Source organism: Thunnus maccoyii, chromosome 5 (genome assembly GCF_910596095.1).
Source record: "Thunnus maccoyii chromosome 5, fThuMac1.1, whole genome shotgun sequence".
NCBI classification, from domain to species: Eukaryota; Metazoa; Chordata; class Actinopteri; order Scombriformes; family Scombridae; genus Thunnus; species Thunnus maccoyii.
In genome coordinates this window covers 27,329,909-27,349,842 of record NC_056537.1, presented here as the reverse complement: position 1 = coordinate 27,349,842, position 19,934 = coordinate 27,329,909, and the positions used below count along the sequence as shown (strand labels likewise).

Here is a 19,934-nt window from a genome sequence, read left to right as displayed (position 1 = left end):
TTATATTGTGGAGAAAATAAGGTGGCTCTTTCATCATGACTGAACTGACTCTGACTGAAAGTCATCTTGATGAGTGGCAACGACAGGGGGATGACAAGTCAAGTTGAGTTCATAGGAAGTAGGTCAATATATTACTCATTACAGTAGAGAATGTTACTGTCTCTATGGACATTCACGGATTAAGAATTCAACAGAGAAACTGCAGGCAAGATAAAATGATTTCTTTAATACTGTAGTTTTGTGGTCCAAGATGTCCTGTAGTACCTGCCATACATTTATATTTCTCTATGAGGTGTATGTTTTTATCTCTTTATATCCTCATCCATATGCACAATCCTATTTCCTCAAATGATATCAATGCTGCATAGCCTTCTGAAGAATTTATTCAGAGTTTGTTAACTAGACAAAAACTAAATGTTTAAACTCATCCACTATTCCTAGGTTGGTCACTGTGTTTACGTCTTAGCTGGACTGGAATGCACCATGATGTTAGAGCACAGGAAATTCTACTCTGAGGTTTAAACATGTTTGAAAACAGTATACATCTATTTAATAAATCATGAATCACTGCACAAAACAGATGTGCCACCAGATACTAGTCTAATGTGAGAAACAAGACAAAAAGTAGTAATACACCTTCTTCAGTCTGTCATTAAAGAATATAACACTGAATGTTGAATACTCAAGTCATTTAAGAATATTGATGAAACAACCTGATGAAACAAAAATCTTGAAAGTCCCTTCCAGTATCTTCCTGCAGTAGCACAACCAGACAATTCGTCATCCACAATGATGCCCTCAATTAGTGACACCCACAGACCAAAAGACCCGTTTGAAAGACACTTCTACATGAGGAAGCTTGTTTGCAGTTGCACTTGTGGGAAAAACTTGCAGGACCCATAAATGTGTCACAGGAAGATCGTTTTACTCCTCTGGCCGCTGCCTGTTACTGTAAGGGGCCAATAACCTTCCACAGTAACAGCATGTCACATGATTACTGCAGGATGGTTGCTGAGTAATGTGTTTTAACTGTACAAAGAACACTCTACTGAAACATTTTCATTTTCATTTCTGGTGCCCAAGCTTGACCCTGGCACTGTAGAACCCTGTGGACTCAGTTTATCGTCTGTAGTTAGAGTTTAACCCTCAAAAATCTGAACTGTAGGTATTTTGTACATTGTCATTGTAAAAGAAGACCAGAAATATGTTTATTTTGCATTCAACTGTCTGGTTTAGAGGACACAAATAGCTTTGGCTTAATTTGAACACATTTTACATGTGTTGATGAGTGACAAGTTGATTAAAGAGGCACTGTAATGATTTGGAATTGCACTTCCATAAAGTTAGGCGACTCACAAGAGATGGATTAAAACAACTAATCCAAATCAAAGCAGCAGAGACCAAGATATCTTGACATTTAGTTCTAAGTCAAGGTGTTAAAACACTGCATTCTACATTTCCCATAATGCAACCAGCAGCATCTTCTCTGTAGACGCTCCCTTCCTAATCACCCACATTGCTTAAATTATACAGTCCCAGTTATAACTGAAGCTTTCTGTTGTACATTTGTAGTCTCTAAACCCCAACTGAGATAACCCTGATGACATCATAAGTGGTTATTTTCTCACACAAAGCTCCTCAGAAAAGCCACGGAAGCCACCTTTATGTGTAAAATCAATGGAGAGCCCCTTTAAAGCTATTTAAAGCTTCCAACACATATTTTTTTAGATGGGAGGAATGCACTGCAGAACACGCCACATAAAACAAGTCATGATTTTGATAGTCACCATCAAAAGCAGGAAATATGTGATCAGTCAGTAAATGAAATAATCTCTCTCTGTACTGTCTCAGTTGCAGAGATGGCTCATGGGGGGCAGCAGGGGGAGATGACGGAGTACAAGAAGAGTATGATCAAACGGGACATGGAGATGGGCGTGGTCATGACGGTATTCCGGCAGAAGGCGGAGCGGCTCACCGTGCAGGTCATCATGGAGACCCGGCAGGTGGCATGGACACGCACCGCAGACAAGACTGATGGTGTCTGTGAGTATATTTATAATCAGAACTAACCATCATCATCAGTTTGTTTAATATGTTTTAAAACACAATGACAACAGCTCTTCACTATTTAAACCACTGGGCTTCTACATATTTTATAATTAGTTGGCTAAATTACTATGTATAGCATTTGTTAGCGATAAGATCCCGTTTCATGCCATTCATTTTACATTATATGCATGATGAACATGGTGGTGGTAAGATCTACTGTCACTTCTTAATAACACATATTGATCTATCTGACTGGACCCATTTATAGGAGTATTTTTAACCAGTAATGGCATTATGGAGCAAAGTCCCAGTCCCACTCAGTCCCTGGTTTGTTTGTATTCCTGCTGCCTGTTTCCTTCTATTCCACTGATCGATGGTGATGGCAGAAGAAGAAGAATAGCAATGTGTCTGCAAAGACAGGAGGAAGAAGAGTTTAAGCTAGAGAAGATGGATGTAAACAATATACACTTTAGAATATTAAAAAAAGAACTGTTTTGCAATTTTTTTGTGAGGAAGTAAATGTGTTTTGATGAGAAACAATAAATCTAAACAGAACTCTGTTTGCTTACACGAAGATTCCATTGAGCACCTTTAAAGTCGCAAACCCCCTTTAAAAATGTCAGTTCATTAAATTATACGAATGCACCACAAACATAATTCCATTCACTTCCAGTCTATAGAAAGTGGCAGAAGTCTCAAGAGGCAGATATGAAAATCTGCAAACCAAAACTTGAAGTTTGGTGTAAAAAAACAAAAAAAGTAGAAGTGGAAGAAAATCTGATTATTCTTTAATATAGTGTAAGTACCAAAGTGTTATACTTTCACCAGTATATATTCACTGTTTTGTGTCATGTGCCATGATATGTTAGTTATGTAATCAAGCGGAAATCACCATGGCTGAATGGTGAACTTGTTGTGCAAGTGCTATAAGATGCACTTCCATTGAGTACTGGATACTTAATTTAAAAAACTCAGACCACACTGAAGGAAATACTTTTTAAAAATACAGTCAATAAATCTTTCCCACAGGAATTGTGTTTTTTAATTTTACTACTTTTAAAGTGCTCCTTAATGGGATTCTGAAAAATATTGTTCCTTTAAAAAGATATTAAGGCTTATAGAGTGTGGGATGTTTGGAGGCATGCTAGCTTGATTGAGAGGTCTTTTAAGCTCCTGGTTAATAGTTACTACTTGCTCTACCGTGTTGACCAAACTTTGACTCTGTAGTCCAAGCCAGATTCTTTATCTTAACTTTTCTTATCATGTTGGCCAGAGAGCAGCTTTCACTGGTGCAGGCGAGTTTTCAGTGCCTTTCTCTGTTGACGATATTGGCAGAGGCCGGAGTTAAAGCTGCTTATGTCATTTCCTTCAATCCCCACATTTTCCTAGTGACAAACCTGACTCTCAGCCCAGCTGCTTTGCGGCTGAGTTATCACCAGCATACTATAATAATTTCCAACTCTAAAGTAAACCTGAGTTTGAGATCTGGAAAGACTGGATTTCTGCTTGAAGCATGCTATTCAATATAGCCCTTTTGCAGAACTGGCTAACAGTATGCAGCTCCTGGGCAATAGTACTATAGGTTGGTGTGTGATGTAACTGTAAGGGCTCTACAGCATTTAGATACTATTTGTAGATATTTTGTGAATGTGTTTTAGCACACTAACTTGCCAACATCACAGTGTGTCAAAGTGCGAAACTAACCATGCCCTAAAGAAAGCTAACTGTCACTTCATGCCTGAAGTAGAGACAGCGTGAAAACTGAAATGTGTGAAACTGAAACACAACTGTTTATCACTTGTGTTTTGTGAGTCATACTACATGTTAAATTATTTATTTCCTACAGATGCTGCCACAAACAGTAATTAACCTCCTTCAAAAATGATAACCACTACAAACGTGTTTGTGTTTGTGTTTTTCAGTGGACCTATTTGAGATCAGAGAGATTCGTGCAGGGAGGAACTCCAAGGACTTTGAGCGCTTTAAAGATGGCAAGGACAAACACAATGAGAATACCTGCTTCACAGTCTTCTACGGCTCACAGTTTGTTCTCAACACCTTGAGTCTAGGAGGTAATGTGTTTTATTGTTTCTGTGGCCTCATATGTTATAGTCTTGTGGATACCTGAGGAATGAATTTTGAGCTTTAAGTAAAATTCATTTACAGGGTTTTTGTATGGTCAATGTTTCCAACAAGAGTGCCAACAACTCTGAGATAAACCTCCCAGTATTTTGATTTTCAATCTCTAAGTTTGACCATTGTTATTTAAAGGAATAGATGAGAGGAACAATACTAATCATATGTCTTTGTGTTAAGTAGCAGGAGGAAACAGCTTGCCTCGTTCTCTCCAAAATTAAAAAAATATATGTGTCAGCACCTCTAAATCTGAGCTGAGTAAAGCTGGGAGGAGTGGCCAAGATTGTCACTAACATGAGAATAGATGGTCCACCTTAAGTGAGCCTGGTCAGGTTGTCGCTAACTTCGGGGCTACATAACGTGTTGCTGTCTTTTTTGCCATTAATAGTAGCTTAAAATATATATTAATGACTTTTAGGCCATCATTATATATATTTACCTATTTTACAGAGCCGCTGGTACAGTATTTGCTTGTTTACTCTCCAGCAGCAGCTCGGTCCATGTTGGGGTTTTGCAGTCACCAGCTACTAGACTCACTCACTGAACGCAACTCACGTGCTACAGAGATGCTACAGAGATGGAATCTGGGAAACATAGTCCAATAGCAAGCAAAGGTATCAGGATGAAGTAAACTCCCAAATTCCCACTTAGTTTAGCAAATGCAATAGTTCAGACCACTGAGCAGGATTCATAGGGGAGACTTAAACAAAACCCTCAAAAAGTGTTGTGTTTATGTGTGAGATATTTCAAAAGTGGAGTAAGGTATATATCTTTTCAGTTACATAATTTGTAATATGTGTAATGTAATAATTTATTTAGAAATTATTTATTGGGGCGGGACAACTTCATATTTTTCAGAAGTTGGAGGGGACTTGTCCCCCCAACCCCCCGGGAACTGTGCCCATGCTCTGGTGACTCTCTGTTCTATCTGCAGTCTAATTGGAATGATGTTTTGTACTGTCAAGCCACAGTTACACATGCCAGATCCGCTGGTTAAGCTGTGTGCAACCAGCAGCAGAATGTTGCAAAATAACCACATAAACATCCTTGTTTATGTGTACATCAGACTTATCGGTGATGATTATTTATTCTGGGGCAGCTGCAGTCTGCATGTCGAAGTGTCCTTTGGTATGATACTGAACCCCAAATTGCTCCCGATGGCTGTGCCATTAGTGTGTGAGAGCATGTGTGAATGCATTAGATTCCCCTCCTGATGAGTAGGTTGGCACCTTGCATGGTAGACCTCTGCCGTCAGTGTATGAATGTGTGTGTGAATGTTGGCATGCAGTGTGAAGCACTTTAAGTGGTCGGAAGTCTAGAAAGGTACTAAATAAGTGCAGACCGTTTACCATTTTGACCATTTTTAATGCAAATGTAGATGTGTGACTGTGAGGAGCAACATGTGATAGAGATTCTTCAGGTTCAATTTTGTACAAAAGTGTGTTATTTTAAAAACCCCAATCATTTCCAAGATCATGTGTATAACAGTCAAATCCAATGGATTAGAAATTTAAAAATAATTTCAGAAAAAAATACAACATGCAAAATACTAAACCACATTTTATATATGGCATTATGGAGGTATTTAACCCCAGATGGTTGTTGTATGGATCATTGTGATGATGAGTAAAATCGCAAACTATTATGCACGGAAAATGTGGTGTTTACTGGATCATCAAGGTGTCCAGAGAGAGGAATTCAATTTAAAAAGAGTCATCATCTGCTCTGGGCAGTATATTTTAGCTGATGTATTCATATTGTAAACTTTTTAAATCCCACACAGCAACAAGTTTCCTCTGAGTAAAACCCAAACTGTCAGTGTGTCATGACGGAGAAAGCCCTGTGTTTAAAAGGGATGAAAGTAGCAAATGTGTTTGGCCACAATTGTCACAGCCTCCAGCACACCCGCCTGTAAAGTATGATAAAGTATTCTTTCTGATCCCACACTGTAACCAAGTGAAAAATACCAAAAGTGCACAGGGCATTCCCCCAGTGAGCTGTGCAGGGGGCACTTGACTGTGACCTGCACCGTGTGCTTTGTTCATGAAAATAGGGCCCTCAGTTGTTTCTTTTTTGATTTTGTGAACTCATTATTAATCTGTGTCACATTTCCTGTTCAGTCCACCTTTTGATCCAGGAAGTATGCAGGACTGTTGAGCATGCTTCTGGTGTGAACAATCTAATCATTATCTAGTTTGTTTTAGGAGTAAACAGCAGCTCTGACCTTCGTGATGTTTTAAAAGCAGATCCACCGCTCATCATCCCACAGTGATGAGCATCTATTTAATAATTCTTTATGTTTTGCTCGTTTCCCAGCTGATTCTGTGGAAGAGGCGCAGAAATGGCTGATAGGACTTGAACTGCTGAGGAGGGAGACACTGCAGGCTCCTACTCCAGTTCTTATAGAGAGGTAGACACATACACACACACATACACACACACCGTCATTAGACTCCTCTAGTCATTGATGTCTTTGTCTTATTTTCTTCCAGTTGGCTGAGGAAGCAGATGTATTCAGTCAATCAGACCAAAACAAACAGGTACTGTGCTCCTCCACTTCTTGCCCTCTGACTGATCTGGTTACTCAGTCAGTTATACTAACATAAATCATGAAATATACATAAATCTATACATAAATCATAAAATCAGTAGTGTGTGGTGTGACTGTTATGATATGACTTGACAAGACCTTTCTCCTATTACTACTATGTGCTTTAAAATCCATTAAGATCTGCTCTGATCCACTGCTGACTGCATGTTCTGTCTCCATTCTCAGCATCTCCATGAAGGAGCTGAAGGCTCTGCTTCCTCTGCTCAACTACAAGGCACCCAGCTCTCGCACTCTCAAAGACAGATTCCTGGTACTCTTCTTCTTTTCCCTTAATGTACCCTCATCAATGTCACAAAAGAGTTTGCTGTTTTCTAGTTAGAGCCTCTGTGGGTGATGACGGCCAATTTAGCCTACAAACTTTACATAAACACCCAAACTGCATCACTTCTGTCATATCAGAGGTGGACAAAAGGCTGATCAGATACATATTCCAGTTTTCTATAGGTGCTCTGAGAGTCTTACTGAGTGCTTTTTTACACTCTGCTTTCACAGGAAGTGGGAGCAAAGAAAGACCGCCTGGACTTTGAGCAGTTTCATAAATTGTACAACCTTATAATGTTTGAACAGAATGAAGTAAGTATAAATTGATCACATTAAGGTAAATATTAATTGTATTGCACATACGTTTTTTACAGCATTTTTAATTGTGATGGGGTTTTTTTAAACTCAGATCCTTGATGAATTCAAAAAGGAATCATGTGCTTTTATTCTGGGGTGAGCTCCTGTTTCTCTCATCTTTGCTAATATCTCATTGTGTGGAGTAAGGATGTAAGGATAGTGGTTTGTCAGAGTGGTTTGACTGTGTGTGTACCCTCCTCCACTTTACAGTAACACAGATAAGCCCGATGCCTCAGCAGTTTTGCTCCATGACTTCCAACGATTTCTCGTCTACCAGCAGAAGGTAAAATAATCTACAGTGAATGATAAGTACACCAGACAAGAGAGGTGTTATCGTAACTTTGCATGTCTGACTCATTTTTTATCTGCTTCTGTGTGCTTGTCAAACAACTCTTCACTCTTTGCCATTCCCCATCATTTTTTACTGTAACAAATTATAGCTGCAATTATTTATTTTTTTATTTTATTTTTGATTAATCCCCGAGTCACTTAAAGTAAAAAATGAAATAAAAACTAGGCAGCTTTTGAAACGTTGCAAAGTTCTTAAGTTGATAAGAACACCACTGAGCTTTCTAATTGATGTGGTAATTAAGATATAAGTTGGGTTTGAATGTTTTTAGCTACAGGTTTTATGACTGAAGATAAAATGCCTAGACCTGGCAGCACTTGTTCAGAAGTATACTGGGGGCCTATAATAAGAATCAAACTCTTGTCAAAGTTTAATTGTAGAAAATGATTTGCCCTCCAATTTTTTACATTAGCTACACAGTCCTGTATTATATGCAGCATGCCAGAGTCAGTTAGCTTCATAGGAAGGTACTGACCTTGTGCATTTCAGCAACAGGAAGGTGCTCCGACTCTGTAATTTTGTGTTGTGGGGATATGTCGTTTATGTTCATTGACATCTGCTGCTTGTGGTCACTTTGCACCTCCATTTGAGCAACTATCTGAACAGTTTTTAAAAAGAATGTACAGTGGGAAGGATTGACAGAGCTGAAAGAACATGCCGGACTTTGTTTCAGTGTGACTTTATTCTACAGAAATGTCGACAGCTATTTTCATTCACGATTCTAATTACATCACTTCCCCCACACAGCATGTGGATCAGTTGCACGTTACTTTTTTAATGATCATAGTGACTGTTGACAATGTGTTGAGTTTTATTATGTGTTCATAACAATATGTTCTGTTATGATATCATAACAGAAAATGTCTGAGTTTGGTCTTTCTGAAACTCAGGCATTCTCATATTTCTTCATCCAAAACAGAGAGTGCACAGTTGAGACTCATTTGGTTAGTTGCAGTATTACACTGCACAGTCAAGTTTTCCATTGCATGGTCTTATTGTAGGTTAACAAGCTGATTGTTCCGACTTATATTATTAATAAAATATGTGTTAATAAAATATATGTACTGTGTTATTACTGTAGTTGATGAAACGGTTTTAAATTATGTTATATCAGATTTCAGACTAATGAAGTACAAACCATCTGGTTTAGTGATGATTTGTGAAGAACACAATAACTTACTAAGCATATGGATATGTTAGCATCAGAGCTATTTTTTTCACCATAGAAACAGCTACACAAAGTAAATTAATTGAGCTAGTTGAGCAAGTTGTAAGCCAGTTGCCGAAAGTAACTTTGCAGATCATTTTTTTAATCTGATTTCTGTGGTGGTTGTGGTTGTGTCAGGTCACATGACCTCCTCAAATATGTGAATGTGTGTTCCCAACTTTGAGAAATATATAGCAGGTCATGTGAACTGATTAGGACTGCAACATTTTACTTGTATTTATTGTAGCCAGGAAGTTAAGAGACAAAACGGGAAATGAAACAATGAAAAAATGAGAGCGCCGCATAGGCGTCCATAGCTGTGTGTCGTCAACATAAAAGGAAATCAGGTGCAGTGAATGATATTGTCCAGAGGGAGCATTTATAGGGAAAATAAACTAGGATCCAGGACTGACCCTTGGGGTACCCCAAACATAAATTTGGTCAATGAAGAGACATGACATCACAACTTTATTCTTACTGAATAAAAGGATGACAAACATGTTGTTTTGTTTATAGCCTGTTTTTCTTTTTGCCAGTTTGAACGGAGACTAAATCATGTGATATCCTCTTTTAAATACAAACACAGCAAATTAATAATAGTTTATACAATTACAATTCCTCCCTCTGTCTCTCTCCCTCTGCCCATCAGGAACAATGGGCCAGTGATCTGAACCAGGTCAGAGAACTGATGACCACCTTCATCGACGACACCATGAGAAAAACCAATGACCCAGAGTTCACCGTCAGCGAGGTATTCTGCTCTGTTCCTGCATGTATTGTGTGTGACAGAGATAGAATATGCAAAGCTATAACAGACTGTGATAGACAAGAGAGTGTTTCCAGTGGTGTACCTGTTGTGGTTTGGCATCAAGTCAGACATTATGTGATTGTCATTTTATTAATATTAATGAAGTGTGGAGGAACTGTGTGGACGTTTTGTTCAATCTGAAGCCTCTTCTCTGTGTCATTGCTAGTTCCTCAGTTTCCTGTTTTCCAAGGAGAATTCTTTGTGGGACGAGAAGTTCTCAGAGATCAGCAACCTGGACATGAACAACCCTCTGTCCCATTACTGGATCAACTCCTCACACAACACGTCAGTATGACTGCACACACACACACACACACACACCTGCGTGCATGCACATGCATGCAAACAAGCACACACACGTTGGCAGCAACTGTGTATAACAGGGAGTGGTAATTCATCTTTGCCATATCTTAGGGATTAATCACTTTATGCCCCAGCATCATGCATCATTATCCGCCTATTCTTAGCTAGCATGGCCAAGTACAAATGTACACAGAGAACAAACAGGACTATTCACATTCTCCTTCTCACTAATCGTAATACAGGAACAATACAACTGCTATGCAATATATGGACTCAGTCAAACTGCATCATACATATCATTTAAGAGGTGGATGTCAGTGACTGGTCACTATACAGTTTGAAATATGATGTGTAATCATTTATCATTTTAATTATGTGATTGATAATTTCATTACAATCTTAAACATAATTTAGCTAGGCAGCAGTCAGAAACCACACACACAGACTCTGCAATCTTGATCCCCACATCCATCAAATACACAGAGCGACAGACAAACTTGAGACCATTCATTTAGCTGTAGTATTTTATGCTAAAATCTTCCAAAACGCCTTATCACCATTTGTTAACAAATACTTGAAAATATAAGCCTAGAGCCCAATAGAAATGGTTAATATGTATGTAAAATCATGTACTAATGCTGTATACTGTAATAGTTATAATCCATTAATGACTTTGGCGTTGTCAGGTTGTGATAAAATCCCGTTCTGTGGTGTTTTTACTTCTACATTATGTTCTTTGAACCTTTGATGAGCTTTGAATCACGGGCCACATGTTTGATTTATTCAGCGATGCAAATGTGTGGCCTGGTGTTGTGCTCATTAACAGCTGTTTCCCTCAGTTAGAGAAACCAATCAGAGCTGTGTAAGAAGGATTACACCTTCCTATAAAGCCATTCATGAAAAATAATTAATAAACACAACTGCAGACTTGATGGATTTATCATTATTTATTGATGAAATATTTACTTTGCAGATGATTGACTAACTTTTACTGATGGTATATTAGAAAGTAAGACCCATGACTCTTTTTTAAAGGGGCTTGGGGCTTGATGACTTCAAAGTTACAACAGAAAGTATTTGTTACAAACTGGTGGCATGGAGTTTGAAAGTCTCTAATGAAAAGACACAATTGAGTTGCATTATGGGAGATGCAGGATCTTTGGAGGATCTCCTTGAATGACCTCATCAACACTTCTAACTGCAGAACAGATCTAGATTAACTTCAGTTTATTTAAAGTGCACATCACCCAAAGAGTCTCTAAACACTTTAAAAGAAAAAAAAAGTTATTAATTAAGAAATATTATTAGATGATGTGGCAGCCCAAAAGTTGTTCTTATTAATGTCTTATGTGTCATCTATAAAGCATTAGTCAATTATTTATTAATTTGTATAAAGACATTCATTACATCTTATAAACCCTAGATTACTAAGTGATACCAGTTATTCCGCTAATTAACCAACAAGCAAACGGGACTAAAAACATCATCTACTAAGCAGATGTAATAATACATAACCAAGTTCTTAATTTTGTGAAATATATATAATCTAGCATGTCTGTGTTGTGTGTTGTTCCACAGCTACCTGACGGGTGATCAGCTTCGTAGTGAGTCTTCCACAGAGGCTTATGTACGCTGTCTGCGCCTGGGATGCCGCTGTGTTGAATGTTAGTATATAGCAGCTCAAATGTACTACACTTGGGTAATGGATGTATTTCATTTCACACTTGCCAGTAAAGTAAGGACCGTTGTTTAATTTTGGGCAGTTTTCCCCAGCACAAATCAAATAGATGAGTGTGTTTATAAACTGTATGTAACACCTGGTTTGAATAATTATTAACAAGGTTTAGGTGTCAGACTATTATCCAGTTGATTCTCAGTGGGCGTTTCTAGACCAGAACCACATTGTGAAAACAAAGCTTGTGACTTTTATTCTGAGGTAGTCTGGTTAACAACACTCAGTATGTGTGTTTTGTGTGTGGTGCTCAATCTGTTCAGTGGATTGCTGGGAAGGACCCGGGGAGCCAATCATCTACCACGGCTGGACCAGGACGACTAAGATCAAGTTTGAGGATGTGGTTAAAGCCATCAACGAGCACGCTTTCGTCACCTCAGTGTAAGAATCGCAAAACACGCTGTCTGCCTGTCTGTGTTGTTACACAAACACAATGTCAGTGTCAATGGTTGCAGTTGTTACCAGCTGATATTGAATCCACTTTAAACTTTATAAGCTCATTCATCCCCATTTATTTTCAATGGAGTAGGGAGGTGCCTTTGAGCAGTGGCCTACAGATAAGACTGTAGTTGCACTGATCAGCATCCAGGTCTGAATGTGCATCACCGGTTACATGAAGGGTTTTGTTTCAAAATGTATTCATTGTTCCCCTGACGTTCAAATAACAGTGAGGCTTCATGATTAAGTCCTTTTGGTTTTAAATGTATTAAATTCTGGCCCTGTGTAGCCACATGAAACTCATTTACTCCCATTCTTTTTTATTTGGGGATTTAATGTAAATTTGTTGCCTTTCCTTCTGATTTTAAATTTAAAATCTTTTTACATCCTGAACAAACAAAATTGAATTTCTTATAAGTGCTCTTTTTGTCAAAATGTGTGTCATTGTGTCAAAATTTGTACCCTTTACTCTCAACATCTCTGTCAAACCAAGACACACAGACATCATACACACACCCTTTACAAAGATGGCTGTTTCTCAGCAATCTGTTAAGGATGAGCATCATTAAATCGACTTTGAAATTGTAAAAAAAAGACATAACTTTTTTTATAATCATTAAACTTATAACATTTTCTCCAGTAAAAGTAACCCGGTCGTTCTTTTTACAGCCACATCCATGCCTGTGTGTAAGCTGGAAGTGTTGAGAAGCAAATGCAGTATGTAGTAGTATGTAACTCTGAAAAAACAATATGCACAATAAGTAAAATATTTTTAGCAACAAGACAAAATCTTCAAGATAGATACACATAATAGTAAGATCAAAAGACGCATTGTTGGTGTAGTGGCTAAGAGAGGTGTCATTTCAAATGTTCCACTTGATATGACTGAGGAGGAAGTAAAGCGAGAGATCAGAGGGGGGAAAGTGCTACATGTCAAGAGACTTCAGACAAACAAAGATGTTGTCTGTGAATGTTGGTGCAATTCGAGAGCACACTTCCTAAAGAGATCAAAATGGGGTGGATCAATTATAGGGTAAGAGATTATATATAAATGCCAAAGAATGGGACACAAAGCCCAACAGTGCCACAGTAAACAAAGATGTGCAAAATATGGAGGTGAACATGACTATGGTAAATGTGCAAAAGACACTAAACTGAGATGCTGTAACTGTGGAGGAGAACATAGTGCTGCGTTTGGGGGTGTGCAGTCCAGATTAAAGCAAAAGAGGTACATAAATACAAAGTAGTCAATAACATATTCTATGCAGAAGCTTTAGAGAGTAAATGATGAAATGCAAAGCACAGTAACATATGAAGAGGTGGTGAGAGGCGGAGAGGGTAAACCAAATGCCTTTTTTTTAAGGCCTTTACCCCAGAGAACAAGTAGGCCTAGGATGCAGCAATAAGACAGAACAGTTAGAGCTCCAGTAACACTGCACTCAATGTTTCCATAAATGTGAGGTAAAAGAGGACTCGGTGGTGGTAGAACAGACAAGTTTCATAGCCTTCATTTGTAAAATAATTAATGTGGCTACCAAGCAAGAGAAAAAAGTGATAGAATTAAGACAGTGGCGAATGCAACAGAATTTTTGAGTAGTGAAGACTTGAGAGCAGAAGATATTCATGAAATGTTGAAAGTAAACACTGATGGAAGACCTTAGGGAAATTATTAACATTGTTTTTATGGTGATCCATTTATTACAGGGGAACATGAGAAACCTCATTGCTAAATGGCCAAGAATTTAAAAGATATGTATCAGACTCAGAACCATGACCGGATATCTTATGTGTACAAGAAACCTGGCTACGCCATCTTGACTTTATTATACCAGGATATACCTCAGCTTGGATCTCACAACTAACCACTGTCATTTCTCTCAAATACTACTCATACTGTATATACAAGCGGTTTTCTGTATAACCATCGTGTTGTCCCTCAGGTTCCCAGTTATCCTGTCCATAGAGGAGCACTGCCCGCTGGATCAGCAGCGTCAGATGGCTCGTATCTTTAAAGAGGTGTTTGGAGACAAACTGCTGACTGAACCCGTGGAGCAGATGGCTGAGCAGCTACCTTCACCCACACAGTTGAAGGGCAAGATCATACTCAAGGTAACTGAGCGTAATGATGTGTGATAAAATTAGTCTATAAATGGAGAGAGGGTTTTTGTATTGTATTATAACTCCTGATGGCCATAACCACACTCTCTTGTTGTTCTTGTGCAGCACAAGAAGCTCAGTATGGAGGGAGGAGGAACCAGCAAAGATTTCAGGAAGGGCCAGAAACAGGGAGACCTGGAGATGTGGGACCCTGTGGACCAGGTACTGTAAGGGGTGTCAGATGGGCAGACTCCTTTTACTCCAACAACTCAGATTTGACCCATATTTCCCACAGTTCAGCCAGCAGTTTGGAAAAACACATTGAACATGTGCTGTAATACTTTTACACCTGACCCGATGACTTGTGATATTCCCGATGCATAAATCTTTAGTTGTACTCCAGAATATACATTGCACATACAGCTAAATGTAGTCTGAAACCCTACAGTTAAAATATTTTTCAGGAATATTGCCAATTTTAGTTGATTCACTTTTTTTTAAATTAAAGGAACAAGTCTTGTCCATTTCAAGTCTAACTGAAATTAAATACCTTTTTTTCTGGTCTACGACAGCATACATACAGTATCTGCTCTGTCCTGTGTTCTCCTTTGAGAAAAAATCATAAACCAAAAGGGAGAAATTTATCATTTGTATTTTTAAAATATAAAATACTGTTATAAACATAGATGGTTATCAGTCTATGTAGATGGAGTTGCATAAAGCAATAATGCCAGCGTTCATAGGCAGAGCAGACAGTCACATTGACCCTGATAGCATTCTGCTACACAACACAAGAGTCACAGATGCTGAACAACAACCCATATTAGCTTTCCTGCTAAAGTGTCCTTCTTATCTAACTTACAAACAAGAACACACATCTTGTCCTGCACCTTAGCTTGTTGAATGAGCCGCCAAACAAACATCACTGTGGAAAAGTGAACCGCTAATGTCAGTTAGCAGGCTAGATAGCCAATTAGCTGCTCAGCTGTGGCACATTAAATGGCATGTAAACGCACGTATCTGCAAATGTCACTTCAGTCCTGTTAGATGCTGATGTGGTCATTACTCTACAATACCACTACAAACATCTTACTGTCTGTCCATGACATGTAGCTACAGCAGTTTGCTCACTTTGTCTCTCTTTGCCCTGCTGGAGTTCAGCAGTTTTCAGTTTTTCCTAAAGACCTTTTTTCTTCCTGTTAATAATAAAAACTGCAAAAAACATATCTGCTTGGATAATACAATGCACATAATGAAGAGTAGGGTTTTCAGTCATGTTTGGATTTATTTATTTAATTGATGTTAGCTTCTTTCTTATTCTATGTGGTACATTATATTATATATTATATATATTATATTATATTTGTAGTCTGAGTGCTGTTACTGTAATAATTCGGCTCACAAGCTCTCAGATAAGGAACTCTACATGGTGGAGGCTAGAGAAGTGAATGGGTGTTTGTGTCAGGGTTTTTCCCTTGCTTGCACCTATTTTGTATGCTGGAAGTGCTGTGTTGAATGTTTCTGAGTGGGAGAGGAGTTGTTACAGTGAAGGTGTCAGTGAGAGTCAGGATGACTGGCATTTGTGGTGTGTGACCCTTTCCTGCTCACACTTGTGCTGTGCTGAGCAGAAAAATAACCTTTAGTGAATTCTCCCACACACATGGCCAGTGAAAGTAATGATGGTTTATTGTTTATCATGATCAGGAAATGTACTGACCATTTCTCTTTTTCGTGCACTCAATTACAATAGTCTGGCAGTAAATCTGAAACTGTCAAGAACTTGTATAGCTTATATAATAGATGTTTCATGAAGGGACACTTATATTCTGTTCATATTTTTTGGTTTGGTTTCAGTTATATTGCTGAACGTTATTTATGTTTTTACCAAACTTCCAGGGTGTAATTTTAGAATAGCTTTGCATTGCCCAGAAACTCTGCCTGTGTCAGCAATTTGTGATGCATGTTAAGTTCAATATGTTAATTTTCATTTGTCCTTTTCAGAGGTGGAACAAGCACTACTGTGTGATCTCTGATGACATGTTGTTCTATGCAGAGGAGTATGAGGAGGAGGATGAAGATCCCAGGAAGGTAAAAGAGAGATTGGAAGGTTTCCTTGCAAATCTTTATTGCACTGAATTTTGAATCAATCAACCTCAAGTTATGCAATAGAAAGTATCATAAGTTCTTAATTGTTATAATCAAATTATAAAGATAAGATAAATATAATAAAAACTGTAAAAAGTAAGGAGGTTAAGATTTTTACTGGGCCACCTGTGCGGTTGAACCTGTGGAATCTTTGACCAATAGCAGCGCTAAGGAGAAAAGTTTTTATTAGCAGGTCCCCATATGTTTTTTATATCATACATGGGTATGATGATGCACATGTACACATACACATATGTGTACAATACACACCAGTGCCGATATTTTCCCACTTTTCTCTAATCAACAGATGGTGGCGGCGGAAATGTAGCATTATGCCAACAAAGGCAGTGAAGAAGAGCGCTAGCTAGAAAACATGGATGTAAACAATGCAGGTCTCAAAATATTACAAAAATTGGCTTTGTAAATGTTTAATGAGGGAGGAAATGCATTTAGCACATTTGCAAGGTCTCAAGGATACATAATTGTGATAACAATATATCTGAACATAATAATTAACAAATATTAATTAATAAATAACAGTATATATGCATTAAAGCTCACATTTAAACAGAAGTTATGTTGTCTGTTCAACATAACTTATAACCAACATATGGATGTTTTAAAACAGTGTTCTTCTTGTCTTTCTCAGTATCAGGACCTGCACTGTTCAGAGCCATGGTTTCATGGACGCATGAAGGAGGGCAGGCTGATGGCCGAGCGACTGATCCATGATTACTGTGCAGAGACCGGGGGAAGAGATGGTACCTTCTTGGTCAGAGAGAGTGACACCTATGTCACAGACTTCACCCTCTCCTTCTGGTAGAGTGTCCCATTGCTTGATTTTACAGCCAGCCCAACCAAAAACTTGAGGAGTGTAGTTTTTTGTGTGATACACGCTCTAATTTGCTACTTATTCTGGATGGGGACAACCTTTGTAACCATTACACCATCCCATCTGGTTGTCATATGTTAACTCACATTACCACTGAAATTCAAAATGAAATCACCCAGATTAAATATTTTGCAATATTTTGAAACCCTATCCATATCCAAAACCTAACCAGTAAAGAGAAAAAACACCCAAGGTCTGCAAGCTGCATGTAGGAAGTCAAAATTGTTTGCATTTTGTTCCTTTTATTGCTTTAAGGTTATAAAATAGCATATGTTTTAACGTATTGTGTTCTGCATGCATTTCAGGCGCAGTGGAAGAGTCCAGCACTGTCGTATTCGATCTGGTTCAGAGGGAGGACACAATTATTTCTACCTGACGCCAAACCTGCACTTTCCCAGCGTGTACGCCGTGATCCAGCACTACAGAGAAAATCCACTGCGGTGCCAAGACTTTGAGCTGCGCCTCACTGACCCCGTACCCCAGCCCAACCCACATCTAAAAGAAGGGTTTGTCATATATGAACATACAGTACATGAGACCAATACATCACAGGGTGATACCTTGATATAATGTTTGTAAATAAAAACATATATTTAGTATTCCTTAAGATTTATTTAACATTTATTTAAACCCATAGTTAAATAAAATTAAATATCAGTTTCATCTTGATGTGTCCAGTACCGAGATATTGCAGGTTGGAGATGTGCTTAGCTTAGCGTAGCATGCCAAAAGTGAAAGCTTATCTTCCAACATCTTGTCTACATGTTGTATAGTTCACTGGCAAGGTAGTTGACAATACATCCAAGAGTCACCTTTTATTTGCTATAAGATAACAGTGGTACAGGACTTGAGAGAAGCTAAAGTAACAGTAGATGGCCAGTAAGCTAATAGTAGTTGATAGAGAGATAGTGGTAGCTTCAACTAGCTAACTAACTAACACAATGCCATAATATATTTCATCATATGTTAAGCACATGAAAATTGTACAACTGATAGCCAAAGTCCTGACATCTCTTCTGGGCTAGCTGCTGTTCAAACATGTTCCAAGGGTTTACTATCCATGTTGTTGGGCCTTGGCTACAAGTTGGCTATCAGCAATAATTAATTATTATTAAAAATAATTATTAATTGTTAAAATCAATAGAAATTATTAATAAGATTTAATAATAACCGGGAACCACCATGGGGTCAGGGAAAAAAATTCAATCTCAAAATTTACTAAGCTATCAATTTGGAACTTTGTGTGTGTGTGTGTGTGTGTGTGTGTGTGTATGTGTTTGTGTGTGTGTGTGTGTGTGTGTGTGTGTGTACGTGTGTGTGTACATGTGTGTGTGTTTGTGTGTACGTGTGTGTGTGTGTGTGTACATGTGTGGGTACGTGTGTGTTTGTACGTGTGTGTGTTTGTGTGTACGTGTGTGTGGGGGGGGGGGGACTGAGCACATGGCATGCAGACAATATGGCTGACAAAGAGAACTACACAGACAAAATGCCAGACCATGTGGTTTCTTGAAACCACATGTGCTGCCAGATGCAAAGTGTGAAAAGCTGGGTTTTAAATCTCTTAACTGTGTGATTCTCTGTTTAAGGCCAATTGGTGTAGGCTAAAGGCGCCAGGTTAGAAAGACGTTAGTTGCATGCAAGGCCTGGTTACTGGATATAACATGTATAACCATTTTGGCCACTTCAGCGCCACACTGAACTGCAGCCGGAAAGGTGAGCCAGAGTCAACTTTTGGTGAAATGCAACCCGACGTCACTGCGGCTCAAGGCTGTGGTGGCCAATCACAGCCAGAGATCGGACTGATCAGAGCTGTAAACTCTGTCGTAAGGCAAAGATGTTACTAGGACGAGGGGAAGACATTTCTCTTCGTTTTATAACGTTAAAAGTAAAGTTAGACTTTGCTGTCGGCTTCCTGACTCATTTTATAAAAGACGAGAGAAAAAGAGAGAGAGCTGAGAGCACCAGTGAGAGAGAGAGAGAGCAGCTGTGGTCGAGCAAGCTAGAGAATGAATGAAGAGAGGGAGCGCTGGTAGCGAGAAAGCCGGTGAATCAGATCAATAAAACGTTATTTTCTGATTGTTTTACAGCAGTTACATTCTAGAGCACAAATAAACATGCCCACACTCCCACACACCTCCGCTCGACCCTGCGGCTGAACGCTGCACCGCCTGATTCGGTCTGAATAGGGCCATAGGCACCAAGGCTCAAGGATGCAGACCTTGCTGGGTAGTCGGTGCCCTTGTTGCGTGGGCCAGAGGGCCCAGGTCACTCCTTTGTGCAGTCCTTACAGTGTTAGCGGCAAGCTAACTCTGCTTTATGGCTCCTGTGCTTGTTAAATCAGCCAGCAGACTTGTTTGGTAGCTGCTGGCACTAGATAACTTAGTTACTGAGTCTTAGGCAGGCTCTCACATCTTCTGCCATAAAGATAAGAGTTCTGTGTGTGTCTGCTGTGAGCAGGCCACACAAGAGAGCAGAGACCTGAGCAGCAGAACTACTCCCACAGCAGCTGTGAGGGGAAAGAGGGGAGAGAAGAGGGGAATCTCTAGTTT

At 38.9% G+C, this 19,934-nt stretch overlaps 1 protein-coding gene across 3 annotated transcripts in view; it reads left to right on the top strand.

Annotated features, from left to right (window-relative positions):
* The window catches only part of plcg2 (phospholipase C, gamma 2), a 43,496-nt gene that overhangs the window by 9,605 nt on the left and 13,957 nt on the right, over window positions 1-19,934 (top strand). For 2 of the 3 annotated variants that reach the window (XM_042411677.1, XM_042411676.1), the window contains exons 2-18: window positions 1,852-2,043; window positions 3,972-4,121; window positions 6,502-6,595; window positions 6,678-6,725; window positions 6,962-7,046; window positions 7,289-7,369; window positions 7,467-7,510; window positions 7,625-7,697; window positions 9,620-9,721; window positions 9,945-10,063; window positions 11,660-11,745; window positions 12,077-12,194; window positions 14,192-14,360; window positions 14,475-14,570; window positions 16,350-16,436; window positions 17,143-17,312; window positions 17,691-17,891. In XM_042411677.1, coding sequence (XP_042267611.1) covers window positions 1,860-2,043; window positions 3,972-4,121; window positions 6,502-6,595; window positions 6,678-6,725; window positions 6,962-7,046; window positions 7,289-7,369; window positions 7,467-7,510; window positions 7,625-7,697; window positions 9,620-9,721; window positions 9,945-10,063; window positions 11,660-11,745; window positions 12,077-12,194; window positions 14,192-14,360; window positions 14,475-14,570; window positions 16,350-16,436; window positions 17,143-17,312; window positions 17,691-17,891 — 1,907 coding nt within the window. In that variant the 5' untranslated portion in view covers window positions 1,852-1,859. Of the gene's footprint in view, window positions 1-1,851; window positions 2,044-3,971; window positions 4,122-4,674; window positions 4,800-6,501; window positions 6,596-6,677; window positions 6,726-6,961; window positions 7,047-7,288; window positions 7,370-7,466; window positions 7,511-7,624; window positions 7,698-9,619; window positions 9,722-9,944; window positions 10,064-11,659; window positions 11,746-12,076; window positions 12,195-14,191; window positions 14,361-14,474; window positions 14,571-16,349; window positions 16,437-17,142; window positions 17,313-17,690; window positions 17,892-19,934 lie in introns of those variants that run through there. The other variant, XM_042411678.1, reaches the window with a different exon arrangement.